At 44.2% G+C, this 20847-nt stretch overlaps 1 protein-coding gene across 1 annotated transcript in view; it reads right to left on the reverse strand.

Moving 5' to 3' along the window:
• LOC139927333 (inositol 1,4,5-trisphosphate-gated calcium channel ITPR1-like) overlaps positions 1-20847 on the reverse strand; it is a 78695-nt gene that overhangs the window by 16897 nt on the left and 40951 nt on the right. The window contains exons 36-50 of the mRNA XM_071919433.2: positions 20474-20658; positions 20241-20389; positions 19297-19408; positions 18308-18343; positions 14567-14614; positions 12649-12781; positions 9601-9788; positions 4031-4214; positions 3576-3829; positions 2699-2899; positions 2502-2612; positions 2046-2141; positions 1696-1839; positions 1400-1507; positions 960-1152 (exon numbers count right to left, since the gene is read on the reverse strand). Coding sequence (XP_071775534.1) covers positions 960-1152; positions 1400-1507; positions 1696-1839; positions 2046-2141; positions 2502-2612; positions 2699-2899; positions 3576-3829; positions 4031-4214; positions 9601-9788; positions 12649-12781; positions 14567-14614; positions 18308-18343; positions 19297-19408; positions 20241-20389; positions 20474-20658 — 2142 coding nt within the window. The remainder of the gene's footprint in view (positions 1-959; positions 1153-1399; positions 1508-1695; positions 1840-2045; positions 2142-2501; positions 2613-2698; positions 2900-3575; positions 3830-4030; positions 4215-9600; positions 9789-12648; positions 12782-14566; positions 14615-18307; positions 18344-19296; positions 19409-20240; positions 20390-20473; positions 20659-20847) is intronic.

Below are 20847 nucleotides of genomic sequence, written 5' to 3' on the forward strand. Positions count from 1 at the left end.
CAACAGTAAGAGGACAGTGTGGCAAAAAATAAGGCAAAACAGCCCAGAGTGTTAATAGCATATATGGTAAAACCTTGACATTGTAAGTAAAGTTTAGATGAACGTCAAGAGCACACAGCAAAAACTGTCCATCTTAACATGTCATTTAGGCTCTTGAAATCTTATTTCTCTTAAAACAAGTGAAAAAATTCTGCCAGTAGGGTGAGATAATTCCACTTGTTTCCAATGCACTTTTACTTGTTTCAGGAATTTTCTAACAAACAAGGCAGGATGAGGAAAATCACTCCACTAGTATCAACATAATGACACTTCCTTAAAATAAGATTATACGCAATAGGGGATTAAATAACTTGGTAAGATGGAGTTTTTGCAGTCCACGACTGTCAGACATGCCAGTTTGACCTTTAATTCACAAGTGACACACAATCTGTCTTGTCACTTTTTATAGACTCTATTCTGGTATCTGGCCTCTTTCAGTTGGCTTTTAGTGGAAAAGGAGAAACAGATGCAGGGACTTTTCTCTGTCTGCCCCCTCTTCTGAACAAGAGACAAAATATGGCTTTGTGTGGGTATGCACTCTTGTATGTGGATTAGAAGTGTGATTGTGTGTGTGTCTGTGTGCTTGAGTATGTGTGTGTGTGTGTGTAAGCAAGTTCTCAGTTGTGATTCATAAGGTTACAGATGTTTCACGGCTCAGATGATGTGGAAAGCCCCTGTCTGCTCTCAGACAGTGGAAACACACATACACACACACACACACACACACACACACACACACACACACACACACACACACACACACACACAAGCACAAGCACAAGCACAGGCACAGGCACACAGGGTGACATTGGCTCTGATAATTCTAGCCCTGCTGTCAAGCTTGGGACAATCATCACATCAATATTTGCAATGTGTAATTGAATAGTACACATACGACATATGCTATCTGTTGACTTTACCTCTGAGTTTCTTCTGCCAGTTCATCTCGTTGAAGAGGTCCTCTGCTCGTAAGAAGAAGTCGTTGATCTTGCTGCCCTGCTCGTCTCTCTCTGTGGTGTAGTAGACTCGCAGCTTGGACTCTGAGGTCAGGAACTCACAGATGTTGGGAACAGGGAACACTATCTCCTCCATGGTGCGGTCCTGACGCACAATCTGAATGGAGAGACATACAGTCAAATACCTTGGCCCCCTCATAGGTCAAAGTCAACGGTCCAGTCATGTGTGTGTATGTGTGTGTGTGTCTGGGTGTGTTTTGGGGCAGGGGTATAACAAAACAAAATTGACATCTTTGCAAATACACAATAAACTGTATTTCTCTTGTGAAATTCTCCTAAAGAAGGGATGTACTGTGGTAATATTTTGTGACAAGACTTGTGTGTTTACAACAAAGCGTTGTGACCTCTATCTGAGCAGTGTGTTTGGCATAGAACTCCAAGGCCTCATCTCCCTCTCCACTGGCCCCTCCTGGCTTTAACATCATCGACAGCTCCTTATTATGCCGCGCCAACTGTATGAGAGACACAGAGCAAAGGAGTAAGTAAGCTCATGGGTGATGTGTGTGCCCCATCCCTTTCCTGTATGAATGAATTAGTGAATTAATGTTTTTTTTTTAATTTTATCATGCTATGCAGGTGGCCCATTCCACAGGAGATTATACAGTACAACACATGTTGTAAACATAAAGATGAATACTACCTGGTGAGCTAAAATGTAGATGTTGTGTCCAACGTTTCTGGGGGAGGCAGCATCATGTTCCTCCTCATCTCCGTTATCCTCCTCCTCCTCTGTATCCTCAAACTCTATCTCTCCCTGCAGATAGGCCTTCTTTATCACCTCCACCTGGACAGACACACACGTACATACAACCTTCAACTCATTCGATGTTGACATGTGGTGTAGGAGACATTAAGTATATGCGATAAGATTACTCAGTGTTACTGTTGAGATACTGAACAATCAAGGCAGCTAGGCAGCTGTTGTATTTGAGATGTACTGAGTTCTGTATACGAAAAGATAAGGAGGAGTTGCAAACATCAGTTCCTCACTAGCTCCTTAGGCCTCATGTTGTACAGGATCCTCTCAGCATTCTCACTGTCGTGACGACTCTCCATGATGGCTAGCAACAGCTTGGATGCGTTGTTCTGAGAGTGAAAGAGAGAGAAAGCAGGCGGGGGATGTAGAAAGAGAATAAGAAGATAGGAACTTAAGCCCTTTCAGTTTCTTCTTCCAAAGAAAACAGATAGAATCCCTGGTGCTCAGGGAAAATGCACTCTGCAGATATTTGTTTTGGCACGCATGCAGAACGGCTAGCTTAGCTGAGATGAATCAATGTCCAGCTCTTACACCAGTAGTCTGTTTGTGATATTCTATCCTGCAGTGAAGGGATACTACTGCGCACTGTTGCAAAGCCACACTGTGGACTCAGACCCAAACCCAAAGCTAGCCTATCAGCCAAGGTTTAGATGTTTCCTCCATTCCACATACCAGCCCAGCCAACTCACCTTGAGCTCTAACACCAGGTCCATCCGCTTTTTCCCAAGTGGGTTGATGTCATTAAGGATCAGGGCGATAATGATATCGATGCCATTGGACTCATGAGTGGCAATGCAATTCTGTAAGGGATAGGGATTGGAATAGGCATGAGGACCAATAGCGCCTTAGTAGTGACATTACTCGTGGCTTCGTCTCTTTAGCGTACCTGGTTCTCATGGCAGGGCCCTTGGCAGTACTCTGTCAGACTCTCCACAGTTTGGTTGATGAGGGCCACATTCTTCTCATTGATGTACAGTCCCAGGAGACCTAGACCTCCTGTGGTGCTGCCACAGATACAGTCTAAGAATTGCAGAGTTTCACACACCAGGTTGTAGTTGTTCTTATTGTTCTGGCAACGTAGGAAGTTCTGAGAAGATACAAACGGTTGGGATAGGTAGGGAGGCAGCAGTGGCAGTAAAAGCCAAAGCCAAAAGCAAAGACACAACATTAAAAGAATAGTTCATCCAAAAATGAAAATTCAGTCATTAACTCACTCCTCTGTCAGTCAAAACTCCACTGAAGTTCGTATGAAAACCAGAGTGAGTGAGCCCCCACAGTTCCATCTCCACCTTCTTCAAAACTATTGAAGTTAACGGAGCCATCAGAAGCCTGAGCTTGCTCCTGTGTTAGCACACACCACCACCAAAACTTCCACTGGCCAGTTGTAAACAGTCTTCCGACTTCTGCCAGAGTGCAGTACGGTCCATGTGCGACCAGGCGCACGACTGTTGGCGCGTTCTATAACAAAGCAATGTCATTGACGAAAATGCAGGAGATAATGAATGGACTTTTGGACCCACAGTGCAACCAAAACACTTCAATAGTATGGGAGAAGGTTAATGGGGGTGAGCAGCTAATGGCTGAATTTTCATTTTGGCATGAACTACTCCTTTAAGAGACAAGACCATATCTGAATGGCAGTCATTAAGAAGAAAAGCCATTTCTACAAAGTAATTATCTTTGCCAAACTACAACAATGATGAATGATTCACATTGATGGATATCACTGAGACTAGCAGCGTCTCGGGCTCGGTCTGACCCACCTGTAGGTCACGGTTATGATTCTCACAGAGTAGCTGGAGGAAGCGGAGGATGGGCTGCATAATGACGATTATGAAACTCATCTCCCCCTCATCCTGGTTCTTGTCCCCAGTGCTGGGCTGGCCGTCGGCTGAGGAGAAGTGGTCCTCGGGGTCTGCTTCACGCCGGTAAGAGTTAAAGGCCTTCTTGGTGGCAGAGGATGCCTCTAGCAGCTGCTCTCTCACATCCTCTGTCATGACCACTGCTGAGTCTCTGGCTATTACAAACACAGGCATAAAAGGAGGACTAAGGATACAGTCAAATCTCAAATAACCATTAAATCAGAAATCCTGTATCTACTCTGTATTTGAAAACTAACATGAAATCTCTAGGTTACAAATGAAAAGCTCGCCAAAGCATCTTTTGGTGTTAACAGCCTGACACACCATGCAGTCGATCACAATGTGAGACCTCTTACCTTTCTTGCGGACGGGCATGTCTTTGTCCTGGGTGTCATCATCTCTCTTCCTGTTGCCCAGGTCGCTGGTATTGACCGTCACTGTAGCTTTGATCTCCAGCTGGGCCAGCTTCATACGGTCATAGAAGACCCGGAAGAACTTCTCCGATTTCTTGTCCTCTGTCAGACGGCAATAGAATGAACGCTGGACGCACAGGACAAGAATAGTGGAAAGAGATCATTGATCTTATTGCAGTGTCATACACTCATTATAAAATGGTAAGCTTTAATGAAAAAGGCAATGTATGTTTGAGAAATATCTGCAGGAAATCATTAATTGAACAAGTTTCACTTGTAATGGTATAAATATGAATGACCAAAGTAACCCATGTATTACATAATCAAGAGTTTTTTTTGCCCTGCAAGTATATATTATTCAAATGATAATCTTTTCAGAGAGCAGTGAAGTGGGGGTAGGAGCAGTACAGGTGATGCTTGAACAGTAACCCTCAAGAATGAACATGGGCATGGCCTAAAATGACCAGCCTTACCATCTGATTTACTAATTCCTCCATTTAAATTTGTAATCTGTGGGAGACTGTGACCTAAGATACTGTAGGTATCATTTAGCACATCAAATTCTACAAAAGTAATTGTCTGCCGCCTGACCTTCATGTTATATCATATGATTATTTAACATCTATTTAACATCTATCTCGGCTAACACTAAAAAGGAATGCATCATTCAATACAAACCAAATGGTCTTGACTGGACACTCAAAAAGCATTACATAACCATAGTGAACAGAGTTTGGATTTACTGTCAAATTAAAAGACGATGAGGAAGACGATTTACGGTGGAGCGAGCGTTTCAGTATGAACACTATATTGCTGCAGAATGGGGTCAAGCAGAATTAGAACACTTCCTAGCCCGCGAGTGCAATGCATACACCATGTCCCAGTAACCCACAGGGCTGTTGTTTTGATTATGTAAGAGCTGTTATCTGCTACAGCCTACAGGGAAAGGCTTCGACCAGCAGAACTAGCCTCACCACACTGCTGAGGTGAAAAACGACACGAGAGGGAGAAGCCTGGCCTACTTACACAGACAGAGAAAGAGAGATGGTGGGGGGGGGGGGGGGGGGCATGCGAGGAAAAAGGCTACAGTAGAAAGACAGTCAGCAAAGCGGGAATTGGGGAGTATGAAGGAGAAGAAAAAAATAGATGATAGAGAGCGGGGAGCAAGTGACAGGGAGGGAGAGAATGTTATCAGACAGTATCTAGGCCGGTTTTGAAAGCTTGTTACATAACCAGCAGTCTTTCCAGGTTAGATGTAAAACTGGACTAGTGGAGGGAACAAATAAGCAATAGTCATGAGGAAAAATGTAAAGCATAATGGACAAAAGAAGCTATGTTCTTTTTCTTCTCTGACGAAATTTTCTGAACGGAGTGTTTTGTACTAAGAGGTTTATATGTATTGGAAGTAAATGTTAAACACACTGCTACACCTTTTCATTCAGGTCACAATTTTAAAGTAATAGCAAACCAACGGGGTAAAACGTTAGCACACGTTAACACACAAACACAGTGTGTATGCAGCTTATTAATGCGACGCAGAGCGCAGCTAACGCAGCGTTGGCCTCGGCAGCTCTCAAAGCCAGTGAAACAATGACATAACTGTGTGCTTGTGCCCCCAAGCAGATTCCAAAGCCCTGTGCCCCACCCCGGCCCTCCACCACTGAGCAGCAGCCCTCCTGCACGTACACACTCTGCCAACAGTCAGGGGCGAGGAGATAGCAGCGAGGGGAGGGAGAGCTACCCGGCGAGGCCATCATGCAATAAATAACATGATGACAGAGTGGATAGTGCAGAGGGGGGATTAGCTGCACCACTGGCAACCCACTCACAGCTCACAACTCGCAGCACGCCGGCGGTGGGGGTGGGCGGGGGGGTTGGTAATGGTCATGCCTGTCTGTCTCTCTCTCTCTGCTCACGTAACACTGTCCTCCATCAGACAGCTACAGCGTGGGTGGGGGGCCAGGGGCTGGCAGGGAGGGGGGGGGTGAGGAGGGGTGAGGAAGACGAGGCGGAGAGGGTGAAGCATGAGGCCCAGGGCCAGGATAACACACACACCGATTAGACTGATCCAAACAGAGACAGCAGCGCTCACCATTAGCCACCCCCACCCCCCAAACTCCCCTCCTCCCGCCCCTGGAGAGCTGAACCTCTTACATAACACACACAGGCACAGACACACACATACTCATACAGTACATGCACACACAAGCTCGGGAGCACATACACTAATACGCCCACTGTCTCTCTCACTCTCACACACACACACGCACACACACGCACACACGCACACACACACACACACACACACACACACTTCACAGTCACAAAACTAGGTCAGCTGTCTCAGGCATAGGCACATGCCCATTTTGAGAGGACACACCCACATATCACACATGCCCTGCAATACAGTATCCTCTCCCAAACTCTGTGACAGCCAACTTTATTCTTCTTATGTAATCACATTCATTTTTCCACTCCCTATCGTTTTATAAATGCTGCAGCTCTCATCCCCAGGATATCCCCTGTTAGAGCTACTGCATTCAATCTTACTGTGTAATGGGGTTTGCAGTGCAGGGCTGGCGGGACTAGCACCATGCTGGCAGAGGTATTTCTTCTTATGGATCAGGGTTCGTTGAGCTATTAGATTTCACTGCGGTAAAGATAAGTCTGTTTCTGGTGCGATTGATTGAGGTTCGAGATTAATGTGTAGGTCTATGAAGTATTTTAACCAACGGGGAAAGTTGTCAGACACCAGCAGCAGACTGAAAGAGTCTTAGTTCTTAAACCCTGTTTCTAAGAACTGAGCTGAGCTTAGTGGAGTGGGTGAGTCATTGAAACAACGACAAAGTCTGAACAAGTACAGTACAATAAGCTTTCGTTTTATGGTTTCTTGAGAGATGTTTGTGAGGTTGCAGCTATATGTGGCTAGATGATCCTGACTAAATGAATCAGAATAGAAAACCTAAACTTTCATATCTAACCACTTTGCATGCCTTCATAGTGTTTCAGTGCTGGCCTTTTCACACTCAAGTGCAAAATCTGTTGCCATATCAAGAAGCCATCTGTGTTTTGATAGCACTTGAAAAGCAAGGACAAGAGTGGCATGATGGAGAGATGACGTTACGGATGAAGTAACACATGGTGGCCAAGTGGAGAATGGAGTGATGGCGACAGAGGAGGATGAAGGAGAAAGAGAAGAGAGGGATGGGCATCTCAGGGGCCCCCTGTAGTGTTGAGTAAACACAGAGCCTGTCTGTATCCATGGAGACAAACCCTGAGTGGAATGAGACTGAGAGGAGTGGGGCGAGGTGGGGGCGGACAGCTCTGAAAAACAAGGTCACAGCGCTTTCCCTTCTCTCCTTCCGTTCCGCCACTTGGCATCAACAAAGGGATGTTATATAACAGCTATTTATACTCGCGCTCCCTTTCCTTCTCTCCCTCCCTCTCCCTCTCACGTCAGGCAGCACCACATGCAAACCAAATGGAACTGCAGTTCTTCTCTCCTCCATGTTCCTTTTCTCTTTTCCTCTGACTCCTTTCCTCCAATCAGCCATTGTGATCTCTTCATTTTTTTTTTTTTTTTTTTACTAAATGAGCGTGTGTCTAGCCCATTCTGTAGTTATACAATACTGTCTGGCACAAATCCACCTGTAAAGCTGCAGCGTTTTCTCTGCGTGCAGTGCATGTGTCCTGGAAGGAAGCAGAACAGCATGACATGAGGTTACATGCCAGATGGCTGACGAGTGAAATGTCACAAGTCGCCATGTCACAACACAATTTACAGCTGTCACAGCTCTCCCATAGCTGTCGCAGAAAAGCAGGAATGTGACAAAAATAAAGCAGACTAGTTAGCAGCCGGCAACTCTAGAGAGCACTAACATGAATTGACTTGAATAATATTAGCCTGAAACACACAGTTCCTCAGACACTCCGTCTTACGGACACTCCGTCTTGTCTTTGCATGACAGCAGAAAGAGTGTGTGTGAGGGAGTGACTGTGCATGCAATCATGAGTTATTCAGTGTGGTTTATTTCTGTGTGCTATGTAGGTCATGAGTAAAAAGTTAACTATGTTACGTGAGATCAAGATATCCAACACTGAACAGGTGCTCAGCTTGACATGTCAATAAAATGAAGACGCAGACAAAAGCCAACTCATATTATCCTTTGTGTGCCTTCTGAAAGAGAGCAGTGATCACAGTCTGTCTTATATCTTTTCTAGGTGGTGAAGGTAGAGAGTGACAGTTACTAAGATGTATCTTATGGCAATGATATAAGAAAATCAATGCAGGACAAGTGCGCTCGTAGGTTTGTGGAAAAAGTATGTTGGACGTTGGGTTTTAGCCTACCTGTAAAGCATCATACCTCGCAGTCTGTATACAAAAATACAGTAAGCAGTTGGAAAGACAGGACTCACTCTCAAATTCTTGACATTTGTTAGGCAATTGTCAAGTATTTCACACAAACTTAATGTTTTGACCATTGCATGCAGAGTACGTTTTCCTGTAAAGAAGCCTCCTTTCAGAACAAACTTAGAGAGCTACGGTGAGAGGAGCTCCAGTTTCTCTTCAATCCCCTCTGTGTTCCCCCGTCCCTCCGCCCTCTCTCCCCACTGCCCCAGTTCCGGGGGCCCAGCATGACCCAGTTTGGGCCAGCAAGAAAACGCAAAGGGAGCGGGAGAGAGGCTGGAATGTTTTGAAGCCTGAGACATTCCTCATTGTTCATTCACACAGGCCTTATGTAACACTGGTCACGTGACGTAGCTCTGCAGCAGCCGTGGGAAGCCAAAGCATTATCTCCGCTACAGCGGCTTCCTCACTCTAATCTGATTATACAAGCCCCCTAGTTACGCAACAACGCACAGACGGACAGACAGATGGATAGATAGAAAGATCAACAGACAGGGCAACAGACAGACAGATATAGAGACAAACAGCTAGAGTCAGAGGGGGTGGAGTAGTGCAGGTTAGAGGAAATAGACAGAGAATAAACGTTCATATACTGTATGTTGCCTGATGCACACAAAATATGATCCAAATTGACTAATTGAAAAATATTTTTTCATATTATAATTGCTCTACAAACTGCTGACATCATGCTAGTTGCCAGAGGCACCATTAGCAGTTAGCCTGGCCTTTGAACTGAATCCATAGTGGTGGATATGAGGGGGAGGGGATCTGCAGTCGTTATGTAATGGTGCAGCTATGGTGGCACATTGACCCACATACTGTACGGCCTCTAGGAGTGAACCCTTCCATCCACGACAAAATGTGTGCTCTATTCACCAATCATGGTGGCAGAGCTTCTATAGCGCTGCGATGTGGGATCAGAATAGAATAGACCTCCTATTGGTCGCAGCATCATGGATGGCAGGTCCACAGACTTTTACAGCCACATTGTAGCAGTTGAGTACATCAACAATGCCATTTTTTGAGTGTCAGCAGACGGCAGACAAAAGATTCATTCAATTTCCAGCATCCATATTAGTATGGTGGACAGTTGGGTTTGACTGACCTGGATGGTGGTGTTTCCGCCCTCCAGCAGTGCAATAGCTAAGAGGATGCTTTCTTGGAAGACTCGGTCGCTGGTAGTGTTCATGATGAGGTCGATGACCAGGTCAGAGGCTCCCTCTTTGTCCAGGTGGCACTGTACCTCTGCCAGGCTCATTTCCCCTCGACTCAGGGCCCCGGGGCCCCCTAGTCCTGCAAGACAGAAACAGAGGGACAGGAGCCAGGGCTAAGGGGTTAAAGGTCTGGATCAGGATCAGGTATGTGGCTCTTGTAGTTCTTGAGGCTAATAGAGATTAAAGACACTTAAAAGATCCCTTCCAGTCATGTCAGATATACAGTAAGTTCAAATACATTTTCAATGGCAACAAACCTTGCATTTACAAGCTAGATGGCACTCAGTAGAGTGCATACCTCCGCTAACACTATGCAATAGTCAAGATGTGCCAGTTCCACATGTCGGATTTTCACCGAAAGTTAATAATTTCTCCCATGCCCCTTTACCTGAAATGGGACATGAGATCTGCCTGTTCAAATTCTAGCCACTTTTAAGCATTTTAGCCAATTATCGCAACACCACATGGCCAATCAGCTCTATATTTGTTCAGTGGCAATTAGGGCTGCCCTTCTACTACTGTACCAAAGTTTATGTCTAAACTGGAAATGAGCTCTCCAGTGCCCCCATGTTGTTTGATTGGGCCAATAATGGAGGGTTTCCCCTTTTTATGTCTGCTGATAGGCTATAAAGTTTGATGGTGTTATATGAATCCGTTTGTACATTATATGCCTTTTTGCGAGAAGCCATGCCCACCACCATGCCCCCTTTTCCCAATTGGTATGACAAGTTAATCAGTTCTTCCTTGCCCCATGACCAATCTTTCCACAAAGTTTTGTGAAAATCCCTTGATAACTTTTTGAGATTTCCTTCTAATAGAAAAACAAACACACGGAATGGGGCAAAAACATAACCCCTGCCCAACTCTGTTGGCAGAGGTAAAAAGCTAAAAAAAAGAATAAATATAATATTGTGTGTATTTTAATACACAGTCTTGTTGAAGTACTGGGTAAGAAGTAAAAGGTAAATTAAGTAATTTGCAGGTATTTAACAGGTAATATGTACCTACTGAGGTGATAGAATACATGGGTGACAGGGTGTTTAAGGAGCTGGTGAAGATACAAAGATTGTAGCAAGCCATGCTTTGTATGTGGAAAAAAATCATATTGGTCTTATTTTAGTAATAGCCCTTTGAATTTCCAATATGCATGTATTTGATATTGTTGGGGGAAAATGACCTCTCATTTTACCTTGTTTTAGCCTTCTTAAACTTCACATACTGTAGATGAAAACAGAGGTGACAGAAGATCATCTCCATTTCCTTGCCTAAAAAAAAAAAAAAGTAAGCCCCCTCTCTGGGCTCACTGTGCTGACGTACCAGGTTTCATTACCATGCACACAAAAAGATTCCAAATATTGGATGCTACCATTTTACAGTTAGAAGGCCATAATTGAATCATGTGGCCACAAGTTTAGGGAAATGTTTCTGAGCCTTGAATTCTTAGAAAACAATTTGAGTCATTTTCGTTTTCTCTTTTGGGAAAATAACTGCAATATCTCTACATGATAGCCTTAGTTTCACAAAGAAGAAAAAGTTAGATCTTGCTATTTAATACACTGAATTATGATGCTTGATGTTGAGATTTGATATAACATTCTACAAAGTGATTTTAAATCAGACAAGAGAAAAATAAAGATAGTCTTTAATATATAGTTCTTTACCTGTTAAAGACCCTATCCCTCACTCATCATGTATGGCAAGACATTCATTCAGTCACTTCAACATACAGCACATATTACCTGGCACATACAAAGTGCTGAACGATTTATTTACCACCTGTAAGTTACATATACTACTACGATGTTAACCTGTTATTAACCCAGTGCTATAGTACATTGGTGCTATTCACTGTACTTGGATTTGCCTGCACATTCCCCCCTAAGGCCCCAACCTCAGGCTACATATGGAATTCTCAGCCTGGCTCTTGTTTCTGCAACAGGTGCAAGGCTGTTTTCACAGGAAGTAGCAGCCTGTCACCTAGCAACAGTGAAAAATGGATCACACAGGGGAGGGTTAAACTTCCTGTGGTCTGGAAGTGTGCCAGCATTTTGGTGCACATGGGAGAGATGGTGAACCAGGAACCAGGGTATTTTTCTATCTGTCTTCCAGAAGAGCTAAAGTACTGCTAACTGTTCAAACAGCATGCTGTCATGAATATCAACACTTGGGCCATTTATCATAATTATGTACATCATAGTGCTGCATTATGGATATATACATGTCACCCACATTTCACACTGCATGTGAAAACACTGCTATCTGTGTGATATAACACAACAGTCCATATGCATTCTGATTACTAGGTCAATATGTTAGCACTGAATTTATACATTTAAACAGGCTCTCAACACATACTGTTCGCACCAATATGTCCTCCAATAGCTATATGCTAATAGAGCGTCGACTCTTATGTTCTAGTTAAGAGCCCAGAACAAATAACTCACATAGAAGGAGAAGCTGTGAGTAGAGATGTGATGCTTCAGTATTTTGACTACAGATAGTAACAGAATGACTGTGTTATCAGGTGGTGATAAGAGTGTTGTGCTTTGTGTGCTCAAAGGGCAGCTCACAGCTCAACCCTGGACCTGATAGCCAGCTCAGGGCCAGACAGATAGAGCTCCATCCTTATATAACATATTGGGAGGACCTTGCTATAGAAGGACTTCCCCTAACCAAAAGGAGCAGTTTTAGCTGGACTTTGCACCTTGGCAGTTGTTGTATTCAACACTGATACCAAAGTCATGCTTCTCTTTGGCAGGTGGCTTCAGTCCCATTTCAACATCAGATCAGCTCAATAAGCGATGTTGTCATCAGCAATAGTGGCTTGATTGGCCTAATGTACGCTTATTAATCCTATTAACAATTCTCTTCTACGCTCAGTGTCAGTATTTACACAGAGATGAGTAAGTCTCTATTTGACGACAGTCATGTCTTCTCACCTGATTGGTTTTTGCTGGGTCCTACTGGACTGAGGGGGCCATTGGTAAATGACGTCAGGCTGTCTCTCCGCCCACCACTCCGATGGAAGTTGCCATAGTAACGGTTCACCAGAATCTGCCTCAGTGCCTCACCCTACAAGGGGGAAGGAAATGCAAGGTCTTAACGATATGATGTCAGAGACAAGGAGAGTTGAGACGGAGTACAACACAGGGACAATGTGCCGCATGTTCCATCAATATGTCCTGCAGTTTACATGTGATAGAGCCACTGGAACACACCTGAACTGAGAAATGACAGCTCACCTACCAGTAGGGCTACTACACACTATAATGCATTGTTTCAGAGCAATGGATCCACCCATTCATATAAACTATTTTACTCACTTTCAAGGATTCATTCAACCCAAATTTCTAAGCAAGCTTGTTATGGTTATCGTCAGCAACAGTGACCCTGTGCAGTGACAACGTAGGGTCCTGGTTTTCACACACACCGACCTGGGACCAACCCTCCCACGTCGCGACTCATCCACTGTCAAGCAGTCAGCAGCACGACTTTGCTGTTGTTATGGCAACCACAGCCAATAGGTACCTGACAGACCTCCCATGGGGAATAGCGAAGCGAAAAGAAAAGGGTTTTGTGTATGTGTGTGTGAATATGTGCAGATCATTGTCAACTGTGGGTGGTCCTTGATAAATGAGAGTGGCATTATATAAATTCTGCTGCCATGGTTATGCTCTGGAGGTCGGGATTGGCTTATCTAGGAGATATGAAATATGCCACTCTCACCTTTCATTGGCAGGAAGTGAATCAATTGTATGCATTGTGTGTAACAAAAAAATCAATATCGCTCAAAATCAATCACGCTAAGAAAATTAAATCCTTGACTTGTTCCACCAATGGTCTCCTTGGAGACCACTGTACTGTGACGAGGTTGTAAGTACTATCAAGTAGTGTTGGTAATGGTAGACAAGTGAATAAAGGATTAAATATTTCTCTTTTTAATCTTTCATGGAGAGTCATGAGTCACATTTTCTCACTATTTTCTCACAGAACATCATCTACACCTATGTTACAACCCTGCGGACTGTAAGCTCACGATACATAGTATCGTGAGCTTGAAACTGGAACTTCTGCCTTCAACTTCTGCCTACTTCTGACCTTGCCAAACAGAACCAGAACCATAGGTGGGAAGGGGACTATGTAGAGGCATTGTAGGCAATACAATGGCATTTTATCAGTGTTTAAAATAATTCAATTTGTTAAACTAATTTGCAAATCCAACAGATTGTTAGTGTTTGGGGGAGAGGGACAAATGGACAAATGGGCTTTCAACAAATAAGGTTTAGAGGTAGAGAATTAACTCAAATTTCAAGATAGATTTACACTTTCAGAGGGCTGTGAATGATAGTTGACATTTAACCACATGCAACAGAAAAACAGCTGTTGAGAATACCTGCTTGTGAAATTATGTCCTTTTCTCGCAGACAATAATTATGTATTGATGAACTCTAACCAGTATGAATATTGTGGAAGATCCATATCGGAGCCATCCTCTATTACTGACATACCCGGGATTCTGTAACGTCACCATATTGCCGTATACAACATTAGAGAAGGGAAATAGAAGGAAATCTATGGCATAAAAGCAATTAAAATGGTCATCCTTTCCCCCCAATTACACAACAATTAGTGTGAAACGCTTTATTGGTTTTGAGAACAAAGCGGTGAGCTGCCTAGGGCTTGTAGTAGTGTTAAAGGGAAGTGATCAGAATACAAAGCAGGAAAAAGGTAACAAAAGAGTAATTTTTCATTAGAAATGAAGACAGCTGTGTGTCTAAAACCTAATCTCACCAAAAATAATCCCTGTAGTGTTGGAGTTTTGGGTTGAGCTGCCATGCGGTCAACTTTAGTACCTACCCTCTTCTGGTCCTCCAGCAGCTTCTCAGGCTGGTTCAGATCCAGCTCCTGGGTGCAGTGGGGTGAGTAAGCACAGCAGTCCAACACACACAAACACAGGGTTAGTATTCATGCAGTAAGGAAAGGCCAATATCAACAATCACAGGGTTAATAACCAGATGATGTATCATTCATTATGCTGTAAGTGGCCATGCAAAGGTCTGCTTTGTGTGAGTTGCCTTGCTTTTGATTCTACGTTAGAGACCAGGATCATATTATGGTTATGGAGGGTTTGGAGAGCTGAGAGGGGAGGTGTGTACAGTGTTGACTATTAAATAAAAACTTAAAGTCGGGGATGAGAAGTGAGAAACACTCACTTTGTCCAAAGAGTTTTGTCAGAAAAAGTTTTCTCAGCAAAGCACAATAGTCACATGTTAGACAAATTAATAAAATACATCTGTTCTGTTGTTTTCCCATGCTTGCTTTCTGATTTCCTTGATGGCTCCAGCAAACAATGCGTATGCAGGTTTTACAGTATTTCTACAAAGCATCAATAGTTAAAATTCACCACCTGTATCTACAGTATGTGTGCACCAAAGGGAAAAGGGCCTAGTGAAAGGCAATGCTTCAAATAAATTGTTACATAAAAAGACACACAAGCAGGGGAGGGCGAGGGGAGGAGAGAGGAGAGGGGTGATGGAGGTTAGGGTTACATAATCATTCTCATAAGGAACCAGGCCACTAAACCAGCGACACAGAGCTGCTTACAGTGCCCATCTGTCACCAGAAACACAGAGAGCGAGAGAGAGAGCGAGAGAGAGAGAGAGAGAGGGATTTTATTTTATTTTATTTGGATCTCTTTTAGCCCATTGGCTAATCTTCCAAGAGTCCACGGAGTCCAGGGAGAGAGAGAGGGAATGACAAACACACAAACAGAGAAAAATTACATGCTACCCCAGCATCAATTAAACTAGCCTCTCTCAACCAAGGCCAGTAGTATAATGCAGGTTATGCAGGCATTGTGTGATCTATGTATCTATGTTCAGAAGGTGTGTTTTAGGAATGGCAGACTATGCGACTTTTGTCATGTAGTGTTGCTGGTTGCTGCTCACCAAATACGCTACCAAGGTTTATCCATCTCTGCAGCAGGTATTTCATAGAGATGCTGGTATGTACTTGTAGTAAGGATGCATAACACATGGAGACACTTGTGCTGTACATATGATGGATCACAAGCCGTGAGGTGGGGGAGCAGAGTTCAGCAGCAGGTCAGAGGCCTCTGGGCTCAGCGCTGCACTCAGGCTTGTGGAGGACGCTGCCTCGATGTCACCACATCAAACCCAGACAACAGGCATTACAAAGGGTGCTGATCAGAGCAGATACGTGCAGCTAATCGCCCCCGGTCTGACCACAGTCACCGCAGAGTAACCCCTCACAGTTGCCACATCCGCCCCGACCACAGTGAGTTCCACCAAGCTGGAATCTCCCCGTGGCAAGCCCCTGATCAGGCTCGCACCTCTCAGTTCAACAATAGAGGAAATACACACACATACACACGCTCACACACAGAGGAAGCATTCTGCCTTTAGGTGTTTTTCGGCATGTGTGCAAATGTACATGTGTTTGTGTTTTTGCAGGCGTCGACTGAGTCATGTTTAAACCAGTGGCGACTGATATGGATACCGGGGTTTACCACTGGACTGCCTGTTGTGTGCAGGCTCCTAAAGCAGTAAAGGAGACCAAATTAAAAGAGTGCGCGCTGTCATTTTCATTGCAGCCGACCTAGTTCTAGCAGACCTGTCAAAGGAATTCCATCTTGACCACAGTGGGTTGAGGACCAGTGTTAGTGTTGGAGAAAACGTGCTGAGTAAATCAAAGAGAGACCCAGATGCTCTCTTGCAATCTAGAAGCTGACAAGAAAAAAATTAAAATTACTTTTTCATTGATGAGACATGACTTCCAACATGGTCAGCTAGGTCTTGCATAACTGCACTGACTAGACTCCACACAGCTGAGGCCAGGTGGAGAGGGGAGGCTAAAAGAGAGTAAAAGCCCAACACTGTGTATAGTGAACTCCTCTGGCACTTACATAACACTGACAGGCAAAGAGCAATGAGATTTGCTCACAAAACACCTCACTGACATTTAGCTATGGGGAATAGCTGTACAGTACGTGACCATGGGTTAAAAAATACATATTTTGCAACCCCTGCATCAAAAAATGACAAGTCAGTACCTGTTGTGCAGAATACTGTAAACATGCTTCATGGTCAAATGTCATGTGAATCAATTTAACCTATATTTCTTGCTAAACAAACTCACATACTCATCCTGTTTCACTTCAATCATTTATACCATGCTATTGCACTTTATTCATAGGGCAATAAAGGAGACACGAGCCAACAAGGCACTGTGTGGGGAGCCTCCATATCGCACCAAACAAACAAACACTCACTGCCAACTTCATTAAGTTTGCACAAAGTGGGTGTGCGCTTGTGTGAGAAAGGGAGTGAGCGGAAGGAGCAGAGGGAAAGAAAAAATAGTTGAGGAATTATGTCAGAATGATTTAACAGGGCCAACAGAAAGAAAGAGGTGACGAGAAAACAGAGATTGGCAGAGTGGGAGAGGAATGGACGAGTGGGCAAGCCTATTTCCTCCCCGCTGCCGCTGTTACATCAGAGTTGGTCTTTATGGGGAGGCGCTCAGAGATACAACACTTAGCAGGTGTGTATAGGGAACCCTCCCATCTCTCTCTCTCTCTCTCTCTCTCTCTCTCGTTTTCTCATGCAAACAGCCCCTATACCCCCCCACAACTTGCCCTTTATACACACGCGTGCACAGACGCACACACTCACACACAAAGGCAGTGTGGGTAAACAGCTCCTCCACACTTTTATTGGCAATTACTGCTGAAGGTCACACATCAGCGGAGGGGCTGAGTTCCAGGAAAAAAAGCCTGGTTCTTATGTAACCTCGGCCCAGAGTTGGCAGGCGCCCAGGAATCGTGCAGCTCGCAGGCAAGGAAAACTAGGACACAGCCTCACTGCCTGCCACAGCCCCTCACAGCCCCACACATTCATTAAAACACACACACACACACACACACACACACACACAGTCACAGTGCCCCCTATTGGCGCTTAAAGGAAATACAGGGGAAACACCCTACAAAGGGCTGAGCATTAGGAACAGAGACAGAGAAACAGAACAAAGAACTTTATGAAAAGAACATGAGAGGGAAGGAACTGATTTGACTGAAATGTGACTGGAGTGTTTAACTGGAATTACTTTTTAAATGTAATTAGTACCAAGGGGCCTTTTAATAGATTTGATGAAGTGGAGAATGTGTTGACAAAAAGTAGGGCACATGACTGTCCAGTGTGGAGACACTGAACACACACACACACACACAAATGCAGCGTTGGCAGCTGGCCCGGGCAGCAAGTGACTCACCTTAGAACTTGGAATAACAGAAAACTGTTGAGCAACACACAGTCGGGTGAGATACAGTACTCACACTTCTCTCTCTCTCTCTCACTCCTTTCGGTTGATCAATTCACCGTTTACGCCAGACAGTGCAACAGGTGTGTAAGAGAGAAACAACCTACTGCTATGTGTTACCAGCTGTGCCTAGAGCCCCAGCTCACCACAACAGCTACAGCTGCTACAGTACAGTTACAGAGCCACTACTAGTGTTACACAGACATAGCAGACAGGAGCTCAGAGGAACAAGGGCATGAATAGAAGAAAAAGAGGGACAACCTTAGGCATATCCATCTCATCATCAAAGGCCCTGAGCTGAAAGAGAACAGAGGGTTGAGGGGTTAGATAACAGCACAGGAAGGAGGAAGCTAGAGCAGAGGTCAACCATACAGTATGACATGTTGGTTATGTGAGTAAGCACTGTAGAAATACTTAGGAACTTCAGCAACTTAGAGGAAATAGTGTTTAGGAATGGGTGTTAGCCAAACAACGAGCAGAGTTAGTGTAGTCCCATACTGCAACTGGAGCTGATGGCATTTCTAAGAAGGCCTGGCAACAGTGAGCAACCCTGCCTTGCTTGACCTCAGAGGTGAATGTAACTAGAATGGTGCCAGTAGGGACAAGCCAAGTCCTTTCGAAACAAGGACACTCCTGGCAGTCAGTCTGTGTGTGTGTGTGTGTGTGTGTGTGTGTATGTGTGAGAAAGAGAGCTGTCTGAGTTTCAAAGGCATACACTTCTAAACTATTATGCTGTAACATCATATACTACTGTACACCTACATGGAAATATGATGAAAAAATACATATATTAAAAATGATCTTAAAAAAAACATATTGCTGCTCCTAACACCAATTTTTGTGTTTTTCGTGTTTTCACCTCAAGTGAGGGATTACGCAGTCCTCTACTGGTTGAGAAAATTCTCCAACCTCATGGGCTTATTACGAAATCCTTTCAAAACTGTTTGGATAATGTCAAAAATGCAATGACATCAAGCTAAACTAGTTCCTGAAAAGGTCTTAGTTCCTGAAAAGTTGATATTCTGACATTCTTTTCATCCGACAGATGTGTGCATCTGTGTTTAAATATGTTCTGAAAATATAATAACGGTCATATAATAATAATATATAAAAAGTTTCAATCTATTTTTCGCCCACATATGCATACATTATGCTGTATAAACAACATACACACTTAGATGTTTATTGCAGTAGAGTATTTCATCCTACTTTGGAAACAGATTGTGTCTGTGCTTGGCAGCTTGTCCTACCTTCTCTCCATAGCCGCGGTCTTTTGTCATCATCTCTCGAAGCGTTTGCAGGACTTTGATGCACAGTCTCTCCTCATTTTCCTCCAGCAGCTGCTTGGTATGTTTGATCAGCCTGCACAAGCACATTTGCTCATAAGTCTCATTTCTAACGACTAGACCCAATCATGTGTCAATCATAAGGGATTAGATGGCATGAGCAGAGTTAGGGTGCGATCACACCTACAGTTTGTTTTCTTTGGTCTGAACCATAGTTGAAAAGTTTACTTTGTGGCATTTTTGTATTTGCTTCGTTTAGGTTCACACTGCCCAATTACAAGCGAACCAGGGCTGTAAACAGAAGTCACATGGACTCACAAGTTGCTTGTTTATTGAACAGAGTTTTGGTAACTTGTCATCCCGCTAGCTTAAAGATTTTGGCAGCCAGGGAGTGGGGGAGTCAAAACAAATCTGAATCCAGTTCCTATAACTTTAACTATGGACTTGCCTGCACTATTTGCCGTAATTTACCATCGCTGGTCTTCATACCAGGTAACAACACATGAAGAAAAAGTTGAATATGAGCATCAGGCAGGCTGCGTTTGCCCTCAGTTCATTCTGTAATGCTAGGCTTTCCAAGCATGAGTAACTGCTGACTATCAGATGTCAACATCCGTCTGTATGGAACAACAGTCGAACAACAAACAATGTACTCATAAAACCATGTGTTTCGGGGTCGTTTCTTGTAGTTCTAGTAGTTCTCACTTCTAATGAACCGTACCACAATCTACTTGGAAGAGGACCGAGACCATCATTTTCAGGCGATCTCAGTGTGCAACGAGTTCGAATGGTATTGTTCTCACCTGCCCAAACGAACTGAATTAATAGAGGAAACGCTCCAGAGTTTGACTGAACTGGTCCAAACACACTTGGTGTGAACGCAGCCTTAGGTATGTGCATGTGCTTACTTGCATATGAAGCCTCCACTCTCACACTTCCGGCGTGAGTCTGTGTTCTCAGGGAAGAGCAGCTCGGGCCGATGCAGCACATCCACCAGGACAGACAGCTCAGCCTGGACCAGCGGACGCAGACGGTCCTCGAGAGCCGACACAATGTCCTACAGCCCAAACACAGGAGCACACTCAATGCTTGCACGAATGAGCACACACGAATGAGCACACACACACACACACACACATACCTGCAGTCTCTCGATGATGTTCCTATAGTCCCGTGACGCGGTCAGCACGGAGTCTCTGCGGGCAGCATTGCGAGCAGACAGTCTCCAGCTCATGGCCGTCTTCTGGACAATGTTGTTGGATTTCACAAAAAGGTTGTTCACCTGGTTGTCCAGGTCCACCGGAATGGCTATCGCTCTGCCTTTGGCTGGCAGGTTCACACACAGAGCCACAAAGGCAGTCTAAGGATGATTCAGCTCCAATAACATTTGCTCATGAATCTCACTTCTAACTGGTAAATGCAATTAGACTCACAAGTCATTACTTAAAACGCTTATGCAAATTGGTAAACCTGCATGATTGTGATTGACTAAGTAATTGATTTAGAGCTTAAAGG

The sequence above is a fragment of the Centroberyx gerrardi genome, chromosome 5, assembly GCF_048128805.1.
Source record: "Centroberyx gerrardi isolate f3 chromosome 5, fCenGer3.hap1.cur.20231027, whole genome shotgun sequence".
NCBI lineage: Eukaryota > Metazoa > Chordata > Actinopteri > Beryciformes > Berycidae > Centroberyx > Centroberyx gerrardi.